Raw genomic sequence first — 24,658 nt, 5'->3', positions numbered from 1 at the left:
TCCTATCGGCTCACTCTTGAGTTGAAACCAAGAGATAAGAGTGAAGTCGAACAGGCAGCATAAGCAGATATTTTGGGCACTGCTATTGAAAGAGACAGTTCTTGCATCTGTAGACCTTTCATGGTAGGCAGTCTGGTCTACCAGCTGCTCTCCCGCAGCTATGAGCCTTTCTGACCGCCTCTCTCACAAGGCGTTAGTGTGGTGGGAGCAAACAAGATCAAGGAGCTGCTCTGGGTTATATTTAACCTGAGGAGTTCCCCAGTTTCGCTTGTCACAAGTTGTACAAACACAAGTGACTTCCACAGCTTTGCCTGCATGTGAGGGGAAAAGATGTAAGAGGAAATAGGAAGGAATAGTTGTGTTGGAAGAGGACAGGACTACGTGTTTCATGGTAGTTTGGTTTTAAGCCAGTTTAACTCAAGTGTAGTGGTGCAATGCACGTTCAGACTTGTTTCCTTCTTCCATGTGCATGCGTCATTAGTACAAAAATGCTCTCAGACAATGTCTCCATTTCATTTGTGTGAGCCCCTGTCACTAATTTCAGTCTCTTTACTGACATTTGTGCAAGCCCATGATCTTTAGGAAGGTTGTGCAGGTGCAGTTGATTGGATTGCAATAAAGGAGCATCTTCAGTGCACTGAGCCAAGTTCGCTTTCTTATAGCTTTGGATGCTGACAGAGTGCCATAAAATTTTTGAGTAACTATCCTCCTTAGGACATATTTGGTTTAGTATTCTGAAAATATAAACAAAAAATATTTCAAATGATGACTCTCTAAGAGATAGAAAAGTTTGTCTTGCACTTTTTATGGCTGTTAACAATTCAGTGCTTGCTCTGCACATTAAATAATTGACCACTTGAGAAATCAGCAACTTTATTATTTTATTAATAAAGTAATAATAAAAAATAATAAATTAACTTTATTAATGAGCAACATATTTTACTTTACGTTTTCCTGTAATTTCTCCAGCTTCTGTGTTTTTTGTAGTTGTACTTTCCACAGTATTTTTCTCTCCCTTCTTACATCAAAGATAAAAGCAGCAGCTTAGTTGTAACCATAAGTGTTAACTTTATGCATTTGACATGTTTCATAGTCTAGCTTTGAAACTGAGTAAGAATCTTTACTCATCATGATCTTTCTTGTGACAATTAAGCTTAACTTAATCTGACTTTGCTTAGTTGTTTAATTCAGTTAGGGTCAGGAAGGGGAAGACTAGGTTTATGATGGTTGGCATTCTTGAAAAAAAAACCCAACAACACAGTTCTTCCTGATGGCCTTCACTGGAATACAGTACTCCAGCTAAGTGGTATAAGAAATGGAATGCACTTCCCTGCCAAAACCCACTTTGTTTATGGACTTTGGCCCTATAGATTATTTTCTGTTGTTGTTTAGATTTGTTTAGTCTTGACTGTTTAAGTAGCCCTGAGATTCTGGAACGTTCTCTTCAATAACCAGAAAATTTTCTCTAACATTCTTCAATCTTTCTTGAAGTAAGTCAGTAAAATTTTAGGTTTTTAATAGATATGATAGCTGTTAGATGAAGGAAAGTATAACAAAAAAATCAGGTACTCATTCCTGTCTTCTCGAATTTAGCTAAATTTCCCTTCATTTACTTTAAAGCGGATGGGAACTGGCAGAGTATTTTGGCTGGAGCAGCTCCAACATTTCCTAGTAGGAGACCACCAGCTATTTTTCAGCAGGCTCAGTTGACATCATGACATCTATAGCTAAACGTAAATTTTGATAAAATGCTTGATGTATGCTATGCCTTTAACTGTTTGACTCGTGTGCTTGCATTGCCTTGGTTCATGGAAATTTTGAACAAAAATTCTCCTTAGATTAACTTAGGAGGAGGAGCTTTTTGTCCACATCTCAATTTAGTTTCTTACATGGCTTCATGACCCTCTGAACCTTTCAGTTCAGAAAGGTGTACCTTTTAACATGCTTTCTTCCTGAATATGAACTCAACAATAAGAGAAGTAAATACATTCTACAGTACTATTACTCTAATGATTATCTGGGAAAAAACCCAAGGCCTTGGTTTTACCTGGTTTAGTAGACTTCTCTGTGCGCTTTTAAGCAAATGTAGTTCCTTTGTTTGAAGTACTTCACTACACTTCAATTACTGAGAAGATGCTAAATGCTTTAGAGACTACATTTTATCAGAGCAGTTGTTCCAGCTTTCAATTAAATTAAGCTTTTTTTTTTTTTTTTTTTTTTTTAATTTTCCTGCTTAGGTAATTACAAGTTTTTGGATAAGAACCTTGGATGGGTTCTGTCTCATATACACTCACTATTCAATAATTTACATAATCATTTTATGTAACCTCTTTTTGCAATTACACCTTAGCATATATTACAGTCAAGTTGTTAGTTATTAAATATCAGTACTTAATAACATCTCTTGTCTTTCGCAACTCTTCCCTTTGAGAGATTTGTTTGCTTGTTTGTTTTCTTTTGGTATTAAAAGTTTGAAATTTAGAAATTTGAACTTTATACTGTTATCTTGAGGTGCAACAAAACTAAAGGCAGAAGAAAGAAATCACAAAGATTTGGATAATTTTTCTAAGTAGTCTATGATGGGCACTGGAAGCAATTGTTTAAAATGGAAAAAATTTAATCTCTGCATAGTCTTGGTTAAAATGTTAACTTTGCTGCTGTAAGTAGAGACAGTGAAATTAAAGTAGTTCTTTACGTGAGAATCTAGAATTTAATTTTGCTTGTATACTGTTTTGATTAGCTGTAAGAAATGACTGACGCTGTTGGTTGAAGCAATGACTTGCTAGGGCACACTTACTAAACCATGATCCAAAGACTCTTAAGACCTATGGGAAGTGCTCCTGGATGCAGTGACTGGTCCTTGAATCTCAGCATGTTGTGGAAAGGCAATATTGTACTCACGCTTTACAAAATACCAATGCTAACTAGTCTGTATAACCTAATCGTCATTTCTTCATCCTTCAGATGCTCTAGCTGTTGTCATAGAAGTTGCAAACCACGCCAATGACATCATGAAGCAGGGAGTAAGTATTTTGACTTATGAAGCTGGTTGATTAAAGCTTGCCTTTTTTTTCACCAAGTCATGGGTGCAAGGGCAATTACTTACCTTTTGCTTTTTCTTCCTATAGGATAACTTTCAGAAACTTATGCAGATTCAGTACAGTTTAAATGGACACCACGAGATTGTACAGCCAGGAAGGGTAGGTCCTCCAGATGGCATTCAGCAGATTGCAGTAAAAGTGCAGCACAGATGATATGCAAGCAAAGTACAGAAGCTGGCATATACCAAGAAGAAAAATGGTCCATCGCTTAATTACTCAGTTCTAACAGTCAAATGAATACTGCTTCTCCATATGTGTGGGGTTTTTTTTAGACATTTATCTGATGAAAACTTATGATTTTTAGAATGTGATTTCTTGCCAGATCTTGCAGGCAGTTTATTTTTCCTCAAGCATGGTTTCAAGTGCAGTGTGGAAAACTGTAATGCAGCCATTCACACTCAATTTTAGAGAATCCTAAGGGTGACCAGCCTTTCTCAGAAGGGGAGCCTTGAATCCCAAAACTTCTGCAGCACCTCTAGTGTAGTAATAATAATCATAATCATAGTAACGATGATGATGAAGTCAGCTCATCTGTACAGCTTGTGCCATGAGAAGCTAGGTTTCAAATGTCTTGTTTTAATTTGCTAGGTCTTTCTGAAGGAGGGAACACTGATGAAGCTGTCCCGGAAGGTCATGCAGCCACGAATGTTTTTTCTGGTAAGACATTGTATATGTTGCTGTGTGCCTAATGCTAGTGTAATTTTAAGTGGTTGAAACTTACACCACAAACATAAGTAACTAATAAGTTCAGGTAATGGGTAAAATGGCCAGTTGTTGCTGTGTTACTTGCTCAGTTTTAATTTGGAGAGATCACCTGTTAGCATATACACTAATTTTAATAGAAAACTGTTTATTACTAAAATGTACTGTTTGAACAAGGCTCATCTGAAATTTGAGCACTTCTATGAGAAGATGTTATTGTCGTAGTGCAAAAACTAGCACAGTTACTCCATCCCACTTAGCTGTACCAGCTCGTAAAACCTACAACTCCATGGCCACTATTGCACCCTTCTTTCCCTGCCTCCGTTCCTTCTCCTCTCTCTTCCCTGGCACAAGCCCGCTTGCATCCTGAGCAGAGCACTGGGCTGGAAGTTAGGTGCTGGGTTCTTTCCCTGTCTTTGCCACTGTTTTGTTTTGAAACTTCTGTGCATCCCTGAAGTTTCTGTTTCCACTTGAACCTTTTGTTTATCTCTTCTATTTAGATGGTAAGGCAACTGCTGCCATGTATAATTTGTGGCACTGTTGGTCCACAGTCCTAGCTGAAATCTGCATCGCATTTACTGTAGTATGAATAAGTATTTCCCTAGGCAGTCATGGAGTATGGATTCTAAGCTTGCAAGTGACCATCTTATGCTCTGGAGATTGTAGCATATAAAGCACTGAGATAGCTGCAACTTATATCAGTTAAGGTAATACTCGCAAAAATCTGGTGCTGTGTCGAGCTGGACTTCCCAAATCAGATGTTTATAAATTTGAGGAGCTCTAGCTTGGCTCTTCTTTGTTTTGGTTTTGGGAGTGGGGGGTTTTGGGGGTGGGGGGGATTTATATATAAATAGATATAAATATAAACACTATGCAGGCTAGTGTTTATGCCTTTAGGCACTTAAGCATCAATTTTTCCATTGATCATGTGAAGATTTAGTAAGACTTGTGAAACATTTGGTTGTTTTGCAAAGAACCTCACAGATGAGGCAGTTCAGTTTTCTGGTTTGTGTTTATGTGCACTAAATGAAGTTTGGATCCATTTGTTGAACAACAAATAGATCTCAATAGCTGTTCAGTAAGTGCAGTGAATGAAGCCAAGTCTGGTGGAACAGGAAATAAACAGTAAATGCACGTTTAAACTGGTAAAATTCACATGGTACATACAGATAAGTTTGTCCTTATAATTATAAATTGCTAATCTTAATTCTGCTATCGCTGAGTTTCTGGAATGTTTTGCTTTGTTTGAATGGTTAATTCTAATATTCTTTTAAAGTAGTTCGTTATACAATACAGCCGTGTACACGAGAAACATCTTTGTCCTTTTTGACAGCCTGTTCTTGACATCCGTGCACTGTTTACTCATGTGCCAAATGTATATTTACACAAGGAGGATATAAATAGACACCTATTGTTATCTAAATTCATACATGAAAATGTTTCTTGGGTTCTAAGTGGAATAATAGGAAGTAGAAGATGCCCTTCTGGACAGTTGGTCTCAGTGCCGTATGGGTTCTGTACTGCCGGTAAAATGCATCTGAAATTATCTGTCTCTAAACAGCCATCAGTCATTAAAAAACACTGCTTCTATATTACAGTTCAATGATGCCCTGTTATATACAACTCCAGTTCAGTCAGGGATGTATAAACTCAACAACATGCTGTCATTGGCTGGAATGAAGGTGAGTCACTTGTTAAAATAAATCTTCTTCAAATCTATTTAAACTCAGGCCTTCAAATGTTCAAAATGCAACTATGTTTATTGTTGGAAAGAGATTTAAAGGTGCTCATGTTCCAAAGGAGTTCTACAGGCTGAACATTTCTTGCATAATATGGCCTGTGGGATTGCTATATAGGTTTCCCTAAAAAAAAAACAAACAGTGTCGCTGCAGGACAATCTCACCTGAATTTCACCTAGTATTGTCCTACTCTGGAATAATCTGCCTGCTTGTTTAGACTGCCTCTCTTTTGCTTTCTGACTGCTTTTTGTTGCCCACACGCAGAGATTAGGCATCTCTGCCTGTGAAATATCTGGTGCATCAAATCTCTATGGTTTATAGAGAGCTGCTAACTGTGAGGGGAGACACGGCTTTTTTTTCTGAGCCTTTGTGAAAAGCGTCACATAAAGCCCTGAGCCCCTCTGGGTAGTGATAAGGGACACGCATGCCATATATTGACATGGTCTCTGTCGTGACAGCGGAAACAAACCATTGCCTTGGGAATCAAGTAACTTGTCTCGGGTGCTGTCAGAGAAAAGCACCAAGTCCAGCTGCAGTGCAGATCTGGTGCCCGGATCCAAGCTTTCGCAGGCAGAGCTGCAAAATCTCTTCTGCCAGCAAATGTGTCATGATGGCTCAGAACCACTCTTGGCTTTTAAACCTCCTTATATTTGAAACTTGGTAGCTCAGAAGGGCTAGCAGGGCGATCCAGCCCTTGGGGGTACGGCACAGATAGCCATTCTGGGGCACATGGGTGGGCTGCATCTTGTCCTGCAGCAGCAGCAGTGCCTTTTTAGGCCCAGTTGCAGGAGGTGATTTGAAGGCAATGGGCCTGGGCATGTTAAAGCACAGGCGGGAACTGTCTGGCAGCTCTTGAGCTTCATTCCCCTGCGTATCTCCAGTGTTAGTATGGGCCACAGTGAAATAAAAATCTGGGCTGCATGTAATCTTAGTGTAGCTGGGCCCTCTGGAGTGGTGTATGATTAGAGATTTTTCTCTCCAATGTGCCCTATCTGCAGTAAAAGTGTGAGGGATTTTACAGTAAGTAAAACTAAAGTGACTGTAAAAGTACCATTTCAGTTTGAATGTCAAGTTTTCTGTCTCAACGGAAGGTTAAAAAGCCAACCCAGGAAGCATATCAGAATGAGCTGAACATTGAAAGTGTAGAGAGATCCTTCATTCTTTCAGCAAGGTAAGTCTTACAAATGAATAAGCCATGTAAGCTTTTTATAGCTCATTGTGCACTTATGTAATGTAAAGTTACCCTTGGCTGGAGTACTTACAGAACAGAGGGAATGACAGATGGGTGTCTGGAAATAAGGTAGGCTTTGTTTGAATTTACTTCTGTTCACATTCAAAATCTGATTTTGAAAATTTAAGTATATTTTTAAATGGGCCAGCGGAAAGGAAGCCTGGTCACATGTAATAAGTTTTACAGATACCATATGAATTTATAGTCTCTAATACAGTTCACTCTAACTTGTAAGGAAGACTGCCTGTTGTGAAATGATGGATAGAAGCAGAAAAGATATAGTAAATGTAGCTGATATTTGAGCAATTTGGGCTTAAGGCTGCAGCTGGTAGGGGTTCTGCTGTCCTCAAGACAGTTAACAATCAGAGTGAGTTTTACTCTTGCTTAGTTCCTACTTTTCAGCTTAGCTACACCTTCAAAAACTTTAATTGAAATATCCTTTCACTGCCTTTCTTTGAGAGGAATGAGAATTCAAATAGTTTTGATTCAATTAATTTTAGGCTTTGCTTTTCAGTGGGTTTTTTTGTTCTTCCAAAGTTACTGTACTCTGTTTATGCATTAACAGGACAGGATATGAAGCATGACAATAAATTTCAATATCTTCATTGGTAACTGATATAAATTGGAAGAAGTCAGCCTTGTCTTCTAGCTAAAATAACAGTGTAATTGAAAGAAGAAATGGATCTCAGTGAACCTGAAATTATGGAAATGGCAGCAATTACTGGAATGGTGCTTGTCTTTACCAGAAAATCAAATTCTCTGTTTAAAAGCAAAAGGATAGATAGCCACTAAACCAGAGCAGCTACGGTCTAGCTTCACTGAGATGCCTTTAGCAAAGATCTCGTTTTGTGAATTGTTGTTTTTGCTACATTTGAGTTGAAGTTTTATATGTTCTGATATTTGTGACAGTGCTGATACCAATGAAGGAAGACATGTTTTCTCTTTTGTTTAGCAAAGCTGAGCAAGGGCAGACTGCTTCTTTTTGTGTGACCTTGTAAATATCGACATGAGGATGTCTGCGCAAAGATAGCAGTATCTCTAGCTGAGGGGTAGACCAAGGTTAACCATGTCAAAGTAGCCAAAGGAAGTAGCTCGGTTGTCTGAGCACTAGTCATTTATAACAACAGACTTGAAAAATACAAAAATACTTCTTTCAACAAATTTAAATGTTTCTTATAGTTCATTTGCACAGTGGGGAAAAAAACGCATGTCAGTTTAGAGTATGACTCTGCTCCAGTCTAACATGAGCAGGTCCTTGCTGCTTAGGTGCCTTGGTGACTGGGTGTCGCACAAATACATGAATACATTTATGGGATTGCAGTAGGCAATGTGGATTTATCTCTGCTTGACTCGAAACAGCATTTCACTTTTAATTCAGTCATTTAAGAAAATTGTAAAAAATCATTGGAACTTGTAAAAAGATTGTCATCTTTAAATACAACCTACCTTCTTCCACAAAACTTGTCCCTTTGAGGAACTGATTAAGTGGTAGATTAAAAGCAAGTCCTGTGAAATGCATGCTAGTCCCATGGGGAAAACCCCTTATATATAACGTTCTCATGAAATTGGGCAGAGTTTGTGACATGTTCTTGTTTTGACCTTGAAATTACTGGAATTAACCTCACATTACCAACTAAAGCTGCTCTGATTTGCGCATTCTTTTCTAGTGTTGTTGATCTTGCATCTTTGCAGTGTTCAGTTCTGTTATTTTTATACTTGCTGGAAGCTCTATGTATGTAAGAGCCCTAAGTTACACAACAATGACAGGGGAGGTTGCATTTGCTGGGGATAAAGGACGTGCTGAGGGCCTCAGGTGTAAAATGGCGGTTTTCAGATTGTTATCCATCTGTAAGACCTGGGCCCATTGTGGTGTGGGAGGGAAACAAGTGAAAAACTACCAGCAATAGGTACTTGCGTGTATTTTTTCACAGTTAAATATATTGTTCCTATTGATAAATATCCTGGATGTGAAAAGAATCAGTAGCTTGTCAATACAGACTACATCTTCCTTTTGATGACACCTCATTCTAACAGATTCTTGATTCCTTTGTGGTAAAAATCTCAATTGCAGAACTGTTTGAATTAATCGTACAGACACTGGAAACAAATTTTGCTTTCGTGTTTTTTCAATTAGTAAGCATTATGTGGAGTGTACAGCAAAGAAGAGATTCTGAAATGATCTTGGGGATAGAGATGGAGAGTGTAGCAATTCAGCTGGTGAAAATTTGCTAGTAATAAAAAGTAAGCCAGTTAACAAAAGAAGTGTAGACTAATGCTTAGACAAGAGTCTTTATCATTTCAGGTTTAGTTTTACTGCCTGCTTTATATATTTATTTATTCTGCTTTGTCTAGTCTGTGTTGAGGTTTCAGTTTTCCTGGGATATCTGTAGGGATGTGCATTGTTTTACATGGTATAATGCAGTATTGTACTAGAAATCTCTTAATTGGAGAAACAAGTTAGCACATCTGCGTGATACAGCACTGTACAGAAGTAAAGCTTCAGTCCTGAAAACAACAGTCGTGCCAGTCTGATGCGGTCTGAGGCCAGCTGGCCCCATCTCCCTCAAGGCAAGCATCCCCTCAATAAGGCTAGCGAAGAGCTACCCCAGGCAGACCTAGCTGTGTTGCTTCCCCTAACATAAGGATAGTTCATGGGATACTAGCTGAGCTAGGAGAGGTGCCCTAAGGCTCTGGTCCTGAAAACAACAGGGGTATACTTCTGTGAGCCCTCCTGGGACCACCAAGCTGCTTAGCTCCATTGGGCAGCTGCAGTGTGTGCCCCTAGCATGCACGTTTGCCAGTAATAACAATTGCTGGGTCTCTCTGCAGTCCATTCAAAGTTTTCTGCTGTTTTGTTAAATCTTCAATAAATAAATAAATAATAAGTTTGAAAAACTTGAAGAAAACCCTGCAATTTTAGTAAACAAAATTACTTTTGGAAGGCTGCAAGAAATACTGGATCTGCAGCGAGGGAAGCTGGTAGAGCTGTGCAGCTGGGGAAGAGGGCTGGGAGTGACAGCAGAAGGAACACTGACTATTTTGCTGCACCATACCATTACATCAATTCAGTTGCTGATGGCACTGCCTTTGCTGTTAAATTCTGAAAGACTGTAAGCAATCCTAAAGGCTAGCACTAACAAACCTACCAAGTGTGAGCTCCACAGCTGAATACTGGGACATAAGCCACGTAGCTCATGTGCAAGCAGCCCCATGTGTAGCAATCCCTACATGACAGGGGAATGCTTAATCTCCAAAAACCGGGCCAACTTTAAATTTAATTATTTAGTTATAGGAACCTAATTAAACGTAACCAGATTTTGGAAAAGCCAACGGAGTTGATTACTTATGAATGTTACATAGCTAATGCAGACCAGTTGTTCATTCCAGATGAGGCAAAAGTAAATAAACTGAACAAAATGTTCCACGCAGAGTGCGAGATATTGGGACAGACAATAATACATTGCTTTGCCCTTCCTTGTGTCTTATTTCCTCTCCTTTTGTTTTGATTTTGTTGCTGTGTGTGCTAGATGGTTTGTGGGTTTTTTTTCCCCTCATGCCTCACAGGCTTCCTCTGCGAGGGGGAACCTTACCAGATTTGTCCTCTCTGATTCTGTATAGTACTCAGTTTCATGCAGTTCAAAACCCTGGCTCAAAGTATTTTCCGTAAAGGTTCAAATATGATCAAAGCTTCCAAATTCATGTACAGAAGTCTTTAAAAAGTAATTGGTGTTGCACACCCAATTTGTGTAAGTCGTTGCTTTCCTCTTCCCTAACTTTCCTTTTTATATATTTATCCTATTCAAATTAATTTATTCCAAATTAATTTATTTGATACTATATAAGAAGTAGGAAATAAAAAGAATGTTGGTAGTGATACTGGTTTAAATTTTAGAAGCCCTTTTTAAGCTGGCATGGCATCTTAAACACGTCTAGCTGTTCCTCTGCCACAAAACTGCTTCTTACGTCCTCAGAGCACCCTCCGTGCTGCATAGTGAACCCAGTCAGTAAACTGATCCATAGGAAAGGCAGGTCAAATGGTTGCTTTAGTATGGATTTGTTTCCTGTAAGTACAGCCCACTGTACTTACATAGCCCACTGTGTTACCACGTGTGTTGTGGCACAAGGGTGAAAGTAAGACCTAGTGGCTGAGAGGGAGTATAGTAGGCTGCCCTTTGCAGCAGGAGCAGCATAGATTTATATTATATGAAAGTGGTGATGGGCCCACAGCCAGAGGAAGTGCTTTGGCATTGCACATAATCCAGTGTTCTTCCTGCGTCCCATACCATGGCCACTTCAGCCTAATGCTTTCCTTGCACTTGGTTAGTGATCCATCAGCTGTGGGATGGAGAGGTACAGGAAGCTCATATGTTTATCTCTTTGGGTTAGCTAATCCAATGGAAAAATTTGAAAGAAAAGAATAATTTCAAAGTAGCATGACCTAGTAGGAGCACAAGGCTGGGGAAGAGGCAGCGTGTTTTTCTTGACAGAAGCTCAAGGTTTCATAAGTCTGGGTATAACAAACTGCACTTTGAGGCAGAAGGAAGTGGGGGGAAGGAATAAAAGGCTTGGTGAAATTTCAGGGTCCCTCTCAAGAGAGGAGGGCCCATGCCTTTGTTCTTGGAGCATCATATAGACCAGTAAATGACAATGACATAGAAGCCCTGCAACAATCATAAGGTATTTTGGAAAGAGGAAAGGGGGAAGGGAACCCACATTATAACAACAGACACAGAAATCTTTTTTAGCATTAATCAACAAAATGACTGACACCATACAGACTAAAAATAAAGCCAGTTTCAGTAGGGACTGGAGATGGTCTATTAAACTGAAATTGCAAGAGAGTTAGGTCAGTGTGTAATAAAGCCAGTGGAATTCTAATCAACACTTGCTTCTTGTTTTAAATGTTAATAATAATTTATATTTTTTTACTCCAACAGTTCTGCTACAGAAAGAGATGAGTGGTTAGAAGCTATCTCCAAGTCAATTGAAGAATACACAAAAAAGAGAATCACATTTAATCCTAGCAAAAGTCTTGAAGAGGTATATCACACCATTATTGTTGGTTTGTTCCCTTTTTGAACACAAAGCTTCTTTGCAGGTGTTTAGAGAAACAAGGGGCATTCCATAATGAATAATAAAACAGGATCGTAAATGATAAGTGAACAGAACAATATATCATAATGTTATCTGGTTCATAAATATAAAATCATTTTCTTCCAAAAAAACGCAAAGCAGCTTTCTCAATTCTCTCAGTAATCTTGCTAAAAGAAAGATAAAATGAAAAGATACTAAAATATAGCAGCTATTGATATAAATAGGCTGGTAAAGCTTGAAAATCACACCGCCTTTTTGAACTAATTAAATGCAGCTCTCTCTTCAGGGTTGCACTATAATGGTCACTGATGAAATAGTAGATAACATTTAAGACCATGACGATTTATCAGAGAAGGCTTTCTAGTGTTAATTAGAGTTACCCTATAATCACTGATAAATATTAATCTTATTTCGCATCACTGATGTAATGATATTCTGCCTATGTTCTCAGGCAGATCCAGAGAAACAGGAAGAAGATAGTCCACTTGGGTCAAAGGCTCCAATCTGGATCCCTGATACTAGAGCCACGATGTGTATGATCTGTACAAGTGAATTCACCTTGACATGGAGAAGGCATCATTGCAGGGCATGTGGAAAGGTTGGACAATTTTGTCATCACATTTTCCATTAGTCATTTAGGTACCTTGTGTGATAAATGCAGGTGGAGCCTGATTGCACCACAACTCTTTTAAGGGAACACTGTACTGTTACACAATTGTATGGATTAAAACCATCATGTTGGAGTTGTTTGCTTCTTTGTTTTAGAGCAAGGTGTTACGACAGAGCAGTGTTCAACCTTTTAATCTGTTACATGCTTCTTATTTTGCATTTTGGAGTACTACTTATGATTGTCTTCTGCTTCTGCAATTACATAGTACAAACAGAGAATGCTGGCTGAAATCAGAAAAATATCTTCCTCGCCAATTTTGATAAGATAAATAATGATTTTGTTTTTAAGTTAGTACCAAACTTACTTTATATTTAACACTTATTACAGGTATATCTAAACCCTTTATTTTTCTTGTTTTAATCAAGTAAGAATATAGAATTCAATGCACTTGAGACATCTGTGTTGCAGAGAAATTGTCAAGAGAGAAATTACTATTTTTAGTTCTGTAAAAGCTTATGATTTAAACAGTTCAGTAACATAGTAGGTTTGTTCTACTCTTCATGCATTGTTAATGTTGGCTTACTGACTTGTGTAACTCTGATTTTTTTTGTATTTAAATTTTTATAATTTAGAGGAGGAAAGAGAAGCATGTTGAACTTAAGGACATAGGGTAAAGCCAAAATCTTAAACCATTTTCAGTGTAATATAGTGCCTATTTCAGGTTCTGTTACAGGCTTGACAGTGCTGAACATCTTTGAGCATTTGGTGATCTACCGGTACGCATCATGTACAATAATGCTTTTATCTGTTTGCAGATTGTTTGTCAAGCTTGTTCATCAAATAAGCATGGTTTAGACTACATGAAAAACCAGCCAGCACGAGTATGTGATCATTGCTTCAGGGAGCTACAGAAACAAGGTAAAGAAATGCTTCACAAACTGTCTTATTTTTATCGCCCTTATTAACATGATATGTTTGTGCCTCATATTTACTGCTGGTTTCAGCTGCCTAATTCTGCTAGTCCCTGGCAAGTCATAGGCATCTGAGTTTATAAAAGCCCAAACAAGTTTCTGTGGGGTAAGCTAGGACACGAATTTTCAATATTCTGGCTCTTTCTTCCAGAAGCATGCATTTGCCCTATGGTAATGACATGTAGCTTATACTGCTTTCTTTTTGAGATAACTAGTGTTACATTGCTTTTCATCATATCTTTATGCAGAAACGAATATAAAGTCAATGGAGGCACTTCCCAGTAAAATGGGAATCCAGCCCCATCTCACAAGACTTGCTCTGAATTCTGTTCAAAGACTCTAGTATAGAATATACAAATGAGCCATAAGCAGGAACTGAAACAGTTTGCTGCCTTTCCCTCTGGCAGAGGCTACAGTTCAAGCTTTCTAGGGTATCAGGAAATCTGTGATTTCCCAGGAAAATAATCAAGCTATGGCTTCTAGCATGCTGGGGATGACGTTTCTCACGGGGATGTGGAACGCAGCATCGACAACCCTTGAAGTGGTGGTGGGAGCCTGCGGTGATGGGGAAGGCGGGTTGTCTGGACCACCTGCAGGTCTGTGCGTTGGGCACTAGAGGCTGCTGTGCTGCAGACAATTGCAGGTGCTTTCAGCTGGAAAGAGAGCTGCAGAGCAAGTGGGTACGGCTGGCAATCCAATTGCTCTCCTGCTCTGCTCACTATTTCAGAGCCTCACCATGTTCAGGGACAACTCTAGAAGTAGAGTTAATGAAGCTGCTCCTTCCAGGATGGGCTGTGAAATAGTGGTGGGTGTTGCTAGAAAAGAGGATTTTAAAGGAGTGAAGTGTTGCAGAAGTTCTCCAAGAGAGATGAAGGAATTGCCAGTGGCAGTGGAGAAACACAGATTTGACTCTGGAGATGGGAATCTCCAGAAACGCATGTATGATGGCATGATGCTGGAAGAGGAACTGTGTAGCACCCATACCGAAAAAAGCTGAGAAGATAACAGATGTAGAGGATTGAAGGACAGAGTTGGGGAACAGAGGTAAAGCACAGGCTGAACTACAGAGGACAGCTCTCAAAATTTGGTGTGGTTTTTAAGACTTGATTTTCACCCTGCATATGGGCAAAGGTGGTTCAACATCAAGAGAACAGACTGTAAACAAACAAGACCAATCTGTTTAGTTTTCGATTACTTGTGGGTTTTGTTTTGGTTTTTTTTTTTTTTCCAGTCTGTGTGTGATTTGGGATATTCTAATTCATGTCGTTGATGATAATACTGAAAAGTTAATTCTACACTGAATTCAATGTGATTAAGTGTTACTATTGAAAGACCTGATCAGAAGAAAAATGTCAGCTGTTCTTAAGAAAAAAGTCCAAGAATCATTGCCTGTGTTAAGTCATCTGTGGCATAAAGCAGTATATTCATCCTATGCATTTTAGATAACCAGTGCACTTCTAAGAGCGGATCCCCAGTCAACCATAAATCTCCGTCAAGTGCCTTGTCTACAGTTTTACACAGCATTCCCTCTGGAAGAAAGCAGAAAAAAATTCCTGCAGCCCTCAAAGAAGTAAGTGCTTTACTGATCAAAAGTCATGCCTTGTTGGTATTATATCATCAGTATTAACAATGAAAAAGATAGTTCCATATTTTGGGCATCTTTTTTAGAAATCTACAAAATCAAAATTTGCATGTAATAGTGGTTTGGGCTTTAGTTTTATATAGGCAGGGACCTGAACTTTGAAGCAGAATATAAACTGCATAAATACCTGTGAGAATGTGATTCAGGGAGATAGTTGGAATTTTAATTTCTTTCCTGCTTCCCTGTGTTTCAAGGAATAGTGATTTATCCCTGCACCAACAGTCAATGAGAAGACTTTTACACCAACTCCGCTCTTGGCTTATGATTAGGAAAGGTAGAGCTAAACTCTGCCTACCTATGCTGGAGGTCTTGGGAATGGAAGAAAGTAATTTTTCTTCTTACATAGGAATGTGTGTTCTCCAGCTGTGTGTGGTCCTCAGTGTTTCAGCCCTCTTTTGTCCTGGTGCATCAAATTTAAGTTCCAACCCTGGTGACTGCAGAAACCTCTATTCCAGACCAGATTAGATGATGGCAGACAAAATCCTTTTTTTTTCAGCCATCTGAGTTAATTAGCAACATCAACTCGAGATCAGGTAAGAACTGGAGTTTTTGACAGGACAGGGCACTGGAGATCTGGTTTAAAAAAAGCTGTACTGGGAAACCCTGGACAGATGCATTCATACTTCTGGGGTTTGTTTGTTTCTTCAGGTTTCAGCAAATACAGAAGATTCTACAATGAGTGGCTACCTACACAGATCGAAGGGCAGTAAGAAACCATGGAAACACCTATGGTTTGTTATAAAAAATAAGGTGCTATATACATATGCTGCTAGTGAGGTAAGAAAACTACATATTAGAAATCAAATAGCCAATGATAATACTGTCTTTGTAACAAAGTTGTATATCATCCAGCAACAAGCTATAGTTAGATCACCTAACCGTAATGGGTCTGATTGCAGTATAGTATTTTGAAAAGAGCCAGTGAGCTTGGTACTATAATACACTAATACAGCTACACCATTTCTGATTCCAGACCTAGCTTTGAGTACCTCTGCACTGCACACCATTGCACGGTTGTAGGTATGTTCTGAGTCAGTTGAATACACGGGGGTCTGTTTGGATGCATCACATCGGGCTAGTGGCAAAACCAACCTTATAAAAAGCATCTTGAAGTATCTTGTTCTGAAGTTCCATATGGTATTCTGAATGTTTGGAAAATAAGCAAACTAAATCTTTTCTCCTCAAACTGTCATCTTCAGCCTGGAGTTACTATTTAATACACAGTGCTGTAGTATAAAAAGAAATGCATCTTACCTAATGGCATTTGCTTTTTTTATTTAGAATGTGTAGTCCTGTTGCAGTGTGGAATAATGTAACCAATATGTACAAGCTCTGCACATCCCAGCATGTGCTGAGGATGTAGTTTTATTGCATCTTACAATGTTTTGCAACATATATGGATGCACTGTAGGACTGGAAGATCTTGGGTTTCACCTTTTTGTATTACATATTATAGTTTGCTAATAGCTTTGAAGAGCAAAATATCCAAAGCATTTGTTTAAAGGTATTACTATCCTTTACTCTCTTCCAAAATGTAAGGCTCAGCCTATCCTGACTGTGTAAAAATTACCCTTCTTTACCCTCAAGCCATCTCCACTCTAGATATTTCCTGGTTTATGATCAGATTTGTTCCTCCTGTAGTGCCAATCTTTATTTTGAATTTCCGAATTACATCCAGAAACGGTGATGTTATTTCCACCCCAGCACTGACAATAGTAAAAAACCCAAGTATTTCTAAAAATATTTTCAATTAGTATGTACAAAACAATTGCTTTTGCAAAGATTTGACAAATATTTTACAGCACTGTGCCTTTCCTGGCAGTTGCAAAGGAGACTTTAACAAGTGTAAAGAAAGGCATATTTGTCTGTGACAGTCACCTTAAATTTTCTTTTGCTGATACCAGCCTTCCAGAGTAGGTTCAGTTTGCAGCTCAAAATCATAAAATTAACTCTTTCCTGTTTTCTTTAAACTAAGGAATAGCTGTCTTTATTTTTCATCTTGATGAGCCATTGCAGGAGACATTGTTTCGAGTCTCAAGGGAAGGTCCACTGTGGCCTTAGCCAGAAAACTCCAGTTAAACTACTTCTATTAGTTCCAAGTGATATAAAGACCACTAATAAGTGGTAAAAAAACTTAAGATACTAAAACAGATTGCTAAGCCTTACTTGACTGTTTTCCAGTATCAAGAAATGTTGCTTTCTCAGGATACTCTTGTTTCAATGTAGAGGCAATTATCAAAGTCTTCACCTGATGTGTTGGTGTTCATGTACATTCATTATTTATTTTTTCACTATCCAGAAGCATTGCAGGTCCCTGCCTAGTTACAAAACACTGTTTTGGAATATGCACAGGATGAAAATACCTTTTCCTTTTTCCCCCCTTCCAAAAATGCTAGGCATAAGAAAAGAAGTGATTGAGATGAATAAGGAAGGGAAAAGGTGCCTTATTAGCCAGGTTTTGAAATTAAATGAAGAGGAGAGAAAAAGGTGCAGCTTCTCTTGCTACTCCTTACTAGCCAACCAGTTGGCTAGGGAAAACACTAAGCAACTTTTTTTCCCTACGCTGTGAATTTTGAGCAACAGAAAGCAAAATAAGTTTAGCCATCAAAAGTATTTGGAGTGTGACTGGTGCTTGAGAAAAGAATATGAAGATGTTACCAGGGAAATGGGAAATAAAAAGAGGAACAGCAATGTTGAAGTCTACAAGGTTTTGTTATTTCCTGTCGCCTGATTCATGCATGAGGACTATAAAAAGTGGCATTTTGTGCATGACTATTTGTAACAACCTGTTTGTTGTATAATCTGTTGCAATGGTATGGTGCATGAGTAAGTCTAAATGCATTTCTTAGTATGTCTTACATGCTCAATTTTGTCTTGTTTGCTTTTTTTCCCATAAAATAGGATGTGGCAGCATTAGAGAGCCAGCCTTTACTTGGATTCACAGTCAGTGAAGTAAAAGATGAAAACTCAGAGTCTAGAGTGTTCCATTTACTGCACAAAAACACTTTATTTTACATATTTAAAGCAGATGATCCCCATTCAGCTCAAAAGTAAGAAACTCTTTGAATTAATTTGTTACTTTTTTCTAGAAAATGTTTCAGAAGTCACGAATGTTAATAATCAGAGTTTAAGCACATGTACAGAAGATGCATATTATAACATATGTAAATAAAACTTTTAAATTACTTAAACATAAGGTCCTGGTTTCTTTAGGACTTCTGAAATGCTTTAAATGAAGAAGCAGACTGTCTTTCGCAAAAGAATGAATGTAGAAGAATGGAACAGTCTAAGATAAAACAAGAAATCTTTCTTTTTTTAGCCTATTCTTCTAGCCTGTTTCTCTGTCCCTGGTCTGCTGAAGTGAAAATTGAATTGTTACCTTTGGAGGAATCAGAAAATGTGTTTTAAGAACTGATGTGTCCCTTATTTCCAGCTGTAAATTTTAGTTATTTTTAATTAATATATGGCAGTGAACATAAAGCAAGCCCTACGAAGTAAGGGACAGACGTTTGAAGTGTGTGTGCAGATATGCCTGAGCACTTAGGCACGCTTAGTATGTTCAGACCAAAAGCTTGAATTCAAAGAACACCTACACAAGCTGTTTCATTTAAAGTCCTGCTGATGTGTCTGAGTTTGGAGTCATATTTATCAATGTCATATTTATCTATGATTCTATGATTCTATGTATGTATTATGTGTGTGTTACACGAAATAACCTAGAAGCTTGGTCATTAATCGGGAGAAAATATTTGCTATATGAATCATGGAGTAGACTAGAAATCAGCATGGAAGCAGTACATTTATCTTGCCTGTATGCTTAGCTTATCTGACTGGTTTCACCACAGTTTTCCCAAATGAATTTTACATTAATACAATAGATTTCATGTGCTAACTGGTCCATTATTAATACTTAAGCATTCAAATGGCTGCATGTATAGTTTTGTGCAAATAGGGATATTCAAAAACACTGAAGTACTCAGGACAACTGAAAATTTTGAACAGCTGAGAACATGCTTAATTACACTTCTCTACACAAAATCTCTAAGTCTTTTTTGATTTTGGGGGGTATTTTGTCTTGCAGATGCATACAAATGTTTTCTTGTTAATTACAATACCATTCCCTTGTTTCCACTGTGTCCTTATTCATACTATATAAAACAAAACTAAAAAAAGATCCAAGGCATTCAATAGCTTTGTTTTCCTGTTCAGACAATTGCTTTTTTCATCAGTAGGAAAACTTGAAATTGGACATACTCTCTTTTATCGTAGCTAGGAGTAACATTAAGTACCTTAAAATGCAAATTTTTTCTGAGTATTTAATATCCTTAGGAGACTTATGCTGAACCTCCAAAATAAATGCTGCTTTGATAGCATTAAAAGAAAAAACAAAGAACGTGCTGTTGGCCTGTTTACATCAGTGGACACTATTTTTTCCGATTATGGCCAAGGAAATATCTGATGTATTTGTGTAAGTGTAATAATAAATTTTAACAGACGTTTACTGTTTGAGCTGTTATATTTCTTAGTCCAGTACTATCCTCAATGGTTCTATCATCTGGCCTTGTATTGATAGCTAAACGTCTCTAGCAAGCTTTGTATATTTGGACTCCTTGAATATATTTCTGGCATTCGCACAAACAGACCAACTGGTAATGCAAGTACGATGTTAATTCTTGTGTGAATCTGTAGCTAGTCAGAGCAGTGTGATTTACACTTCTACCAGCAACTGCCTAAAACAGTGTTTAATTTTCTAACAGGTGGATAGAAGCTTTTCAAGAAGGCACCATATTATAGCAGTGTCAGCATCGTGTCTGCAAGCTTAAAGGAAAATGTCCAGGAATGGTGGTAAAACAGAGTACAGCAACTGTTCAAAGAAATGGAATCCTGCCGTCTCAGCCTCCACAAAATTGTATATTTGTCAGGATTAGGAGTTGTTGCATTTTTAGTGTAAGGTAATATTTTTTTAAAGAACCGTGTGTATTTCTGTGTTGATACAAAATGTGTTATTTATTAAATTCCAATGTTTACTTAAATGGTCAGAATTATTTGTGAGGTCTGCGTTGAGGTCCAAAGTGCCCATGTTTTCAGAATGGCGGGTGGTTGGTCAACATATTCCTGAAGTTTATACTTTTTAAAAAAAACAAAACGCAAAACAAATCTGTTGCAGTTGTACAGTTCCTCATGATTTGTGTATAGGTCTTGAGTTGCTGATGCTCACTTTGCAAGTTAGCAAGAACAGATCAGAATAGGAATTACAAAGATTTTGGATCTTTGTTCGCATGTAAACTCCTTTGTGAGAAGTTGTATGATATTGCTGCTCCCTTCCTTGAATGGCAGTTGAAATCTTGCTTACCAGTACATTAAAACAGTACAATGAATTCTGTATCACAGAAACAATTGCAAAATACAGTTCAATTACTAAAAAAAAAAAAAAGGGAAAATTGTTGTAAAACAGACTTTGCAATTACAGAGATAAGGCACTAGAGCTTTTTCAGTACTACAAATGCCAAAGAGACTAAATGAGTCATCTTCAAACAATTGCAAGATATATTTTCTTTTATGTTTCCAACAGTAATTTAAAGCAGAGTGAAAAATACATTTTTGATATACAGGGAAAAGACAAAATACCCTCTTTGCTTCAAAGCTTTGTGTCAACTGAGTTCCGTACGCAGCATGAAACACTGTATATTGTTCAAAGAACATTAAACAATATATGCACACCCCCCCCAAAAAAATTTAAACTATATTTAAATATTATGCTTAAACTGGAATTGCCATACCAAGAAAACCCAGCTTTTTTAGTGCAGATGGCATTGAAAATGCATACTATTCTTTGAAATACATTTTTGTTTACACTATGATTTGTTCTGTTCGACACTTTAAACCACAATTCAGTTTTAGGTGTTAGGGTTTTTTTTCTTTAAGAAAATCGTCAGTATACCTCATTAGGAAATAGTTACTGATGATTCTGGTGCATTTATTCTATTTAATTTTTGAAAGTTTTTTAACACTGTAATATCATAAATGGAACTAGAACTATGAAAAACGTATGAAAGGAAGCCATTTTTATGTCAAATGCATATGTAGCCAGTTAATTTTACTGTATGAAACACTTCTCAGTAGTCCTCTGAATCAAGCTAGTTGTGTTAACAGAATTAAGAGCAATTACCTGTTAATTAATAGTTTGAATCATGTTAATAGCTATTCTGTGGCCTCACAAAGGAAAGAGAATCCATGATAGAATAGTTAGTAGTCATCACAGGAAGGCCAAGAATGAAAATGCAAACCAAAATTCTCCTATTCCCTCAAATACCCCAAGATCAGGTCTGAGATACTAACATAGCTCTGAAGCAGCTTGATTTTCCAAAGCTTCTGTTTTTAATAGCGGGTTTGGAAGCCTATGTTAATGTTAAGCCAGTGTTTAATGTTAAGTATATAAGTAATTTCATTGACTTCAAGCATTTCAGTAGAGTACCTTTCTGAATCAGGGACTTAAGGCTACAGATCTGACCCTCATGAATGCCAGAAGTTTGACCAGATAGTGTTTCAAATTCAGTGAGTCTGATCAAAGCCTTTATTCTCTTTTATTATTTTAATAGAAACATGATAAATTAATACTTACCTCTTTATATATAAAGGGCTTTTACTTAATTTCCAAAACCAGCTGCTGTCTGAAGCTACGTAAGCTATTAGCATGTCTCTTCGGGGTGATTTCTGACATGGTTTTTACTTTATCCAAAACAAAACTGATATCCAATATAACACAGATGAGATGTGGCTCTTCCAGTTGATAGTATCATAGGGAAGAGCTTATTAATATTTTCATAGCGTCTGCACAAGAACTAAGATGGAAAGCCATGAACCAGCAAATGAATCAAATTTGGCTAGGAGCAAGCTAATTTAATTACAATTCATCATTTGATATTGATCTCCCTGCTGCAGAACAGAGCAATAAAAGTCAAAATGCATACTGAATAAGGCGCCCAAGTTCTGCCTCCTGTGGCATTAAACTACCTCTAAGGATTTGGTGCAGAGTGAAAAAATAAAGTGTTCTGTGAAAATCAGAGGACTTCTTCCAGAAGCAGTTGGTCAATCAAAAAAATCCTTCTGTGACAGAAATAGATTGAATGGAGCCTTAAAAACAATAGTACATATATTGCAGTCTAATTCTGTGTGAAATAAATTGTCTTTGTGAACATGTTTGAATATTTCTTTTCCCCTTTCTCCAGCACAAGTGGTTTGTGTCACATGAAGAACCCACAACATAGGCATTTTCATAACATTTTCAGATAGTTGCTTTTCAAGCTTACCCTATTTCTCCAGCTCACCTCCCATTTTGATTCATTACCATCAAAAGTATTCACTTTTTGATTTGACTGAACACTAAAACAAGACCAGAAGTTTTTAAACACCTGGCTACCTCTTCTTATAGGAATCTATAGTTAATAATTAATTAAAGATTGGTTAGTAGAGTATGAGACAAACATTAGCACTGAGTATTAGTTCTAGCATCTTTATTCTTGGACAAATGAAAGGTTCTAGGATCCTGAATTCTCTTTAACTTAAAACTACTTTTTGTGCCCAAAGGACTTAAAGCAAGTGGATAGTTGAGCAGCTATGGAACACATTTTACTAAGTATTTTTTGTGTGGAAAACCTGATTACTCAATTATGTATATTACATCATAATGTAAAGAGATGTTTGGAAAGACACATTCAATGCATTTGTTTGCCATAACTGCTGTCCCCTGTATTTACCATCCCAATAGGCTTTTATTTGGAGCAGTCCTAAATTGTACTGTCTAAATGAAAGAAAAGAATCTTTATTTTGTAAATGAAAACAGTTTAAAGTAGTTGTAAATACTCCTGTGGATATGTATCATTTTTGTATAAATAAATTCACTTTAGTTGAGTCTGCATCTTTTTTTATCTTGTTTTTCATGTATTATGTAGTTTGTGTATTCATTGATTTTCAAACAGCAGAATTTGTCATCCTGCCCATCAGTCTTGCTTTAAAATTTGTACTATGTTTTGCCCTTACTAACGGAAAACAGCCAGAAAACGTAAGCTGTGTGCATAGACTGACACTGCTGCTGGATTTGACCACCTGAAACATTAGTGCTAACAAGGGAGAGGACAAGAGGAAATGGCCTCGAGTTGTGCCAGGGGGGTCTAGATTGGATATCAGGAAAAATTTCTTCACCAAAAGGGTTGTCAAGCATTGGAACAGGCTGCCCAGGGTGAGTCACCATCCCTGGAGGTATTTGAAAGATGTGTAGATGTAGCATTTAGGCACATAGTTTAGTGGTGGACTTGGCAGTGTTGGGTTAACAGTCAATTAAGACTTGATCTTAAATTCCAACCTAAATGATTCTGTGATTCTGTAAGTATTTTAGCAGGGCCTGTAAAGGAGAGGTTTTTCTGTCAGGTTACTTATGCTGCCTCCTTGTACTTCTCTGATGGATGTTTGAAAGCAGTTTTTTGATAACTTGCAGTTGCAGCATAAAGAGTTTTGCTTCTCTGCATGTTTTTGATAGGGATGTGTCTCTTGTAATCCTGGCTGACACAGCTACATGGACATGCCTTTGTAATACACAGATCAAGTATGAGCTGGGTCGCTTGCTAAGGGAAAAAATCAAACCCATGTTTTATTGGTTACAGCAACATTTCTGCTCTATTGAGCGTATCAGAATACTTGCCTGAACTAAGCTCTGGTTCAAATTCCTTGGTATTTGTTAAATTAAACTGCAATAAGCTCCTTCATTTATAAAGCGGATGTGCAGTTCAGGCTAGCTTAGGAAGTGACAAGTACTGTAAACTGAGAGTGCTGTAACATCTGACACTTTTCAGGAAAAGCTTAGCAAGTTAATTGCTCCAATTTAAAGTTTCTTCATAAGGTTCATTTGCATTTGGCTTTTAGGAATGTGTTTGATCAAAATGCAAACTATTATGCTTGCAAGTACTGACTGAACTACTGATCTTGAAGTAGGGTAGCTGGATGCAAGTGCAGCTATGGGCCTGGGTGGGAAGAAAAGCAGTGACAAGGTAAGCAAGAGAATGATTTTATTAATAACACATAAATTGGAGTTTTTTCCTATCTCTGCTTCTCAGATGTTGATGCTTATGTCATCTGATTCAGTAAAAACTGCGTAAAATAGTCTAAATTCATTTCAGGTGATCAAATTGTGCATACAGCCCCAGTAGCCTGAATGATCTTGAAGTTCCTGCTGATCTCTAACCACAGCTATGCAACCTTCAGTGAACACGTGGATGAGGAGGGGGGGAAAGGGACATATTTAAAGTATAAAACTCTTACTTAAGATGAAGGTCACTAAAATAATTAGAATGCATTAAGTAATTAATACAACTTTGGTCCAAACGATTGCTGACACACAGCCAGAGCAGTGGTTTTGGCATCTTTCTGAAAGCCCTGCTGCAGGGGGGCGAGCAGCCAGGCTCCAAACCCTGCTCAGAGCAGCGCTGACGTTTAACGAAGTACTCTGCTGCTGCCATGCTGGCGGAGGCAGCTTTTCCCAACACTGCTGGCTGAACTGCTACAGTGACCGCGG

The 24,658-nt window shown here is 37.8% G+C and overlaps 1 protein-coding gene across 6 annotated transcripts in view; it reads left to right on the top strand.

Annotated features, from left to right (window-relative positions):
- The window catches only part of FGD6 (FYVE, RhoGEF and PH domain containing 6), a 72,855-nt gene extending 49,854 nt beyond the window's left edge, over positions 1–23,001 (top strand). The window contains exons 10-22 of one of the 6 annotated variants that reach the window (XR_003990625.1): positions 2,965–3,023; positions 3,129–3,200; positions 3,690–3,758; positions 5,402–5,485; positions 6,634–6,713; positions 11,711–11,813; positions 12,319–12,465; positions 13,293–13,395; positions 14,891–15,018; positions 15,739–15,867; positions 16,064–16,110; positions 17,992–18,140; positions 19,848–20,123. Coding sequence is in view for 1 of the 6 variants with exons in the window: in XM_030480057.1 (XP_030335917.1) it covers positions 2,965–3,023; positions 3,129–3,200; positions 3,690–3,758; positions 5,402–5,485; positions 6,634–6,713; positions 11,711–11,813; positions 12,319–12,465; positions 13,293–13,395; positions 14,891–15,018; positions 15,739–15,867; positions 17,992–18,140; positions 19,848–19,884 (1,160 nt within the window). In the remaining 5 variants the exon portion in view is untranslated. Of the gene's footprint in view, positions 1–2,964; positions 3,024–3,128; positions 3,201–3,689; positions 3,759–5,401; positions 5,486–6,633; positions 6,714–11,710; positions 11,814–12,318; positions 12,466–13,292; positions 13,396–14,175; positions 14,493–14,890; positions 15,019–15,738; positions 18,141–19,847 lie in introns of those variants that run through there. The other 5 variants (XR_003990623.1, XR_003990624.1, XM_030480057.1 and 2 more) reach the window with 5 other exon arrangements.
- The last annotated feature ends 1,657 nt before the right edge of the window (positions 23,002–24,658 follow it).

Source organism: Strigops habroptila, chromosome 3 (assembly GCF_004027225.2).
Source record: "Strigops habroptila isolate Jane chromosome 3, bStrHab1.2.pri, whole genome shotgun sequence".
Classification (NCBI taxonomy): domain Eukaryota; kingdom Metazoa; phylum Chordata; class Aves; order Psittaciformes; family Psittacidae; genus Strigops; species Strigops habroptila.
The sequence above is the reverse complement of the archived record's forward strand: the minus strand, read 5'-3'. Positions and strand labels throughout refer to the sequence as shown.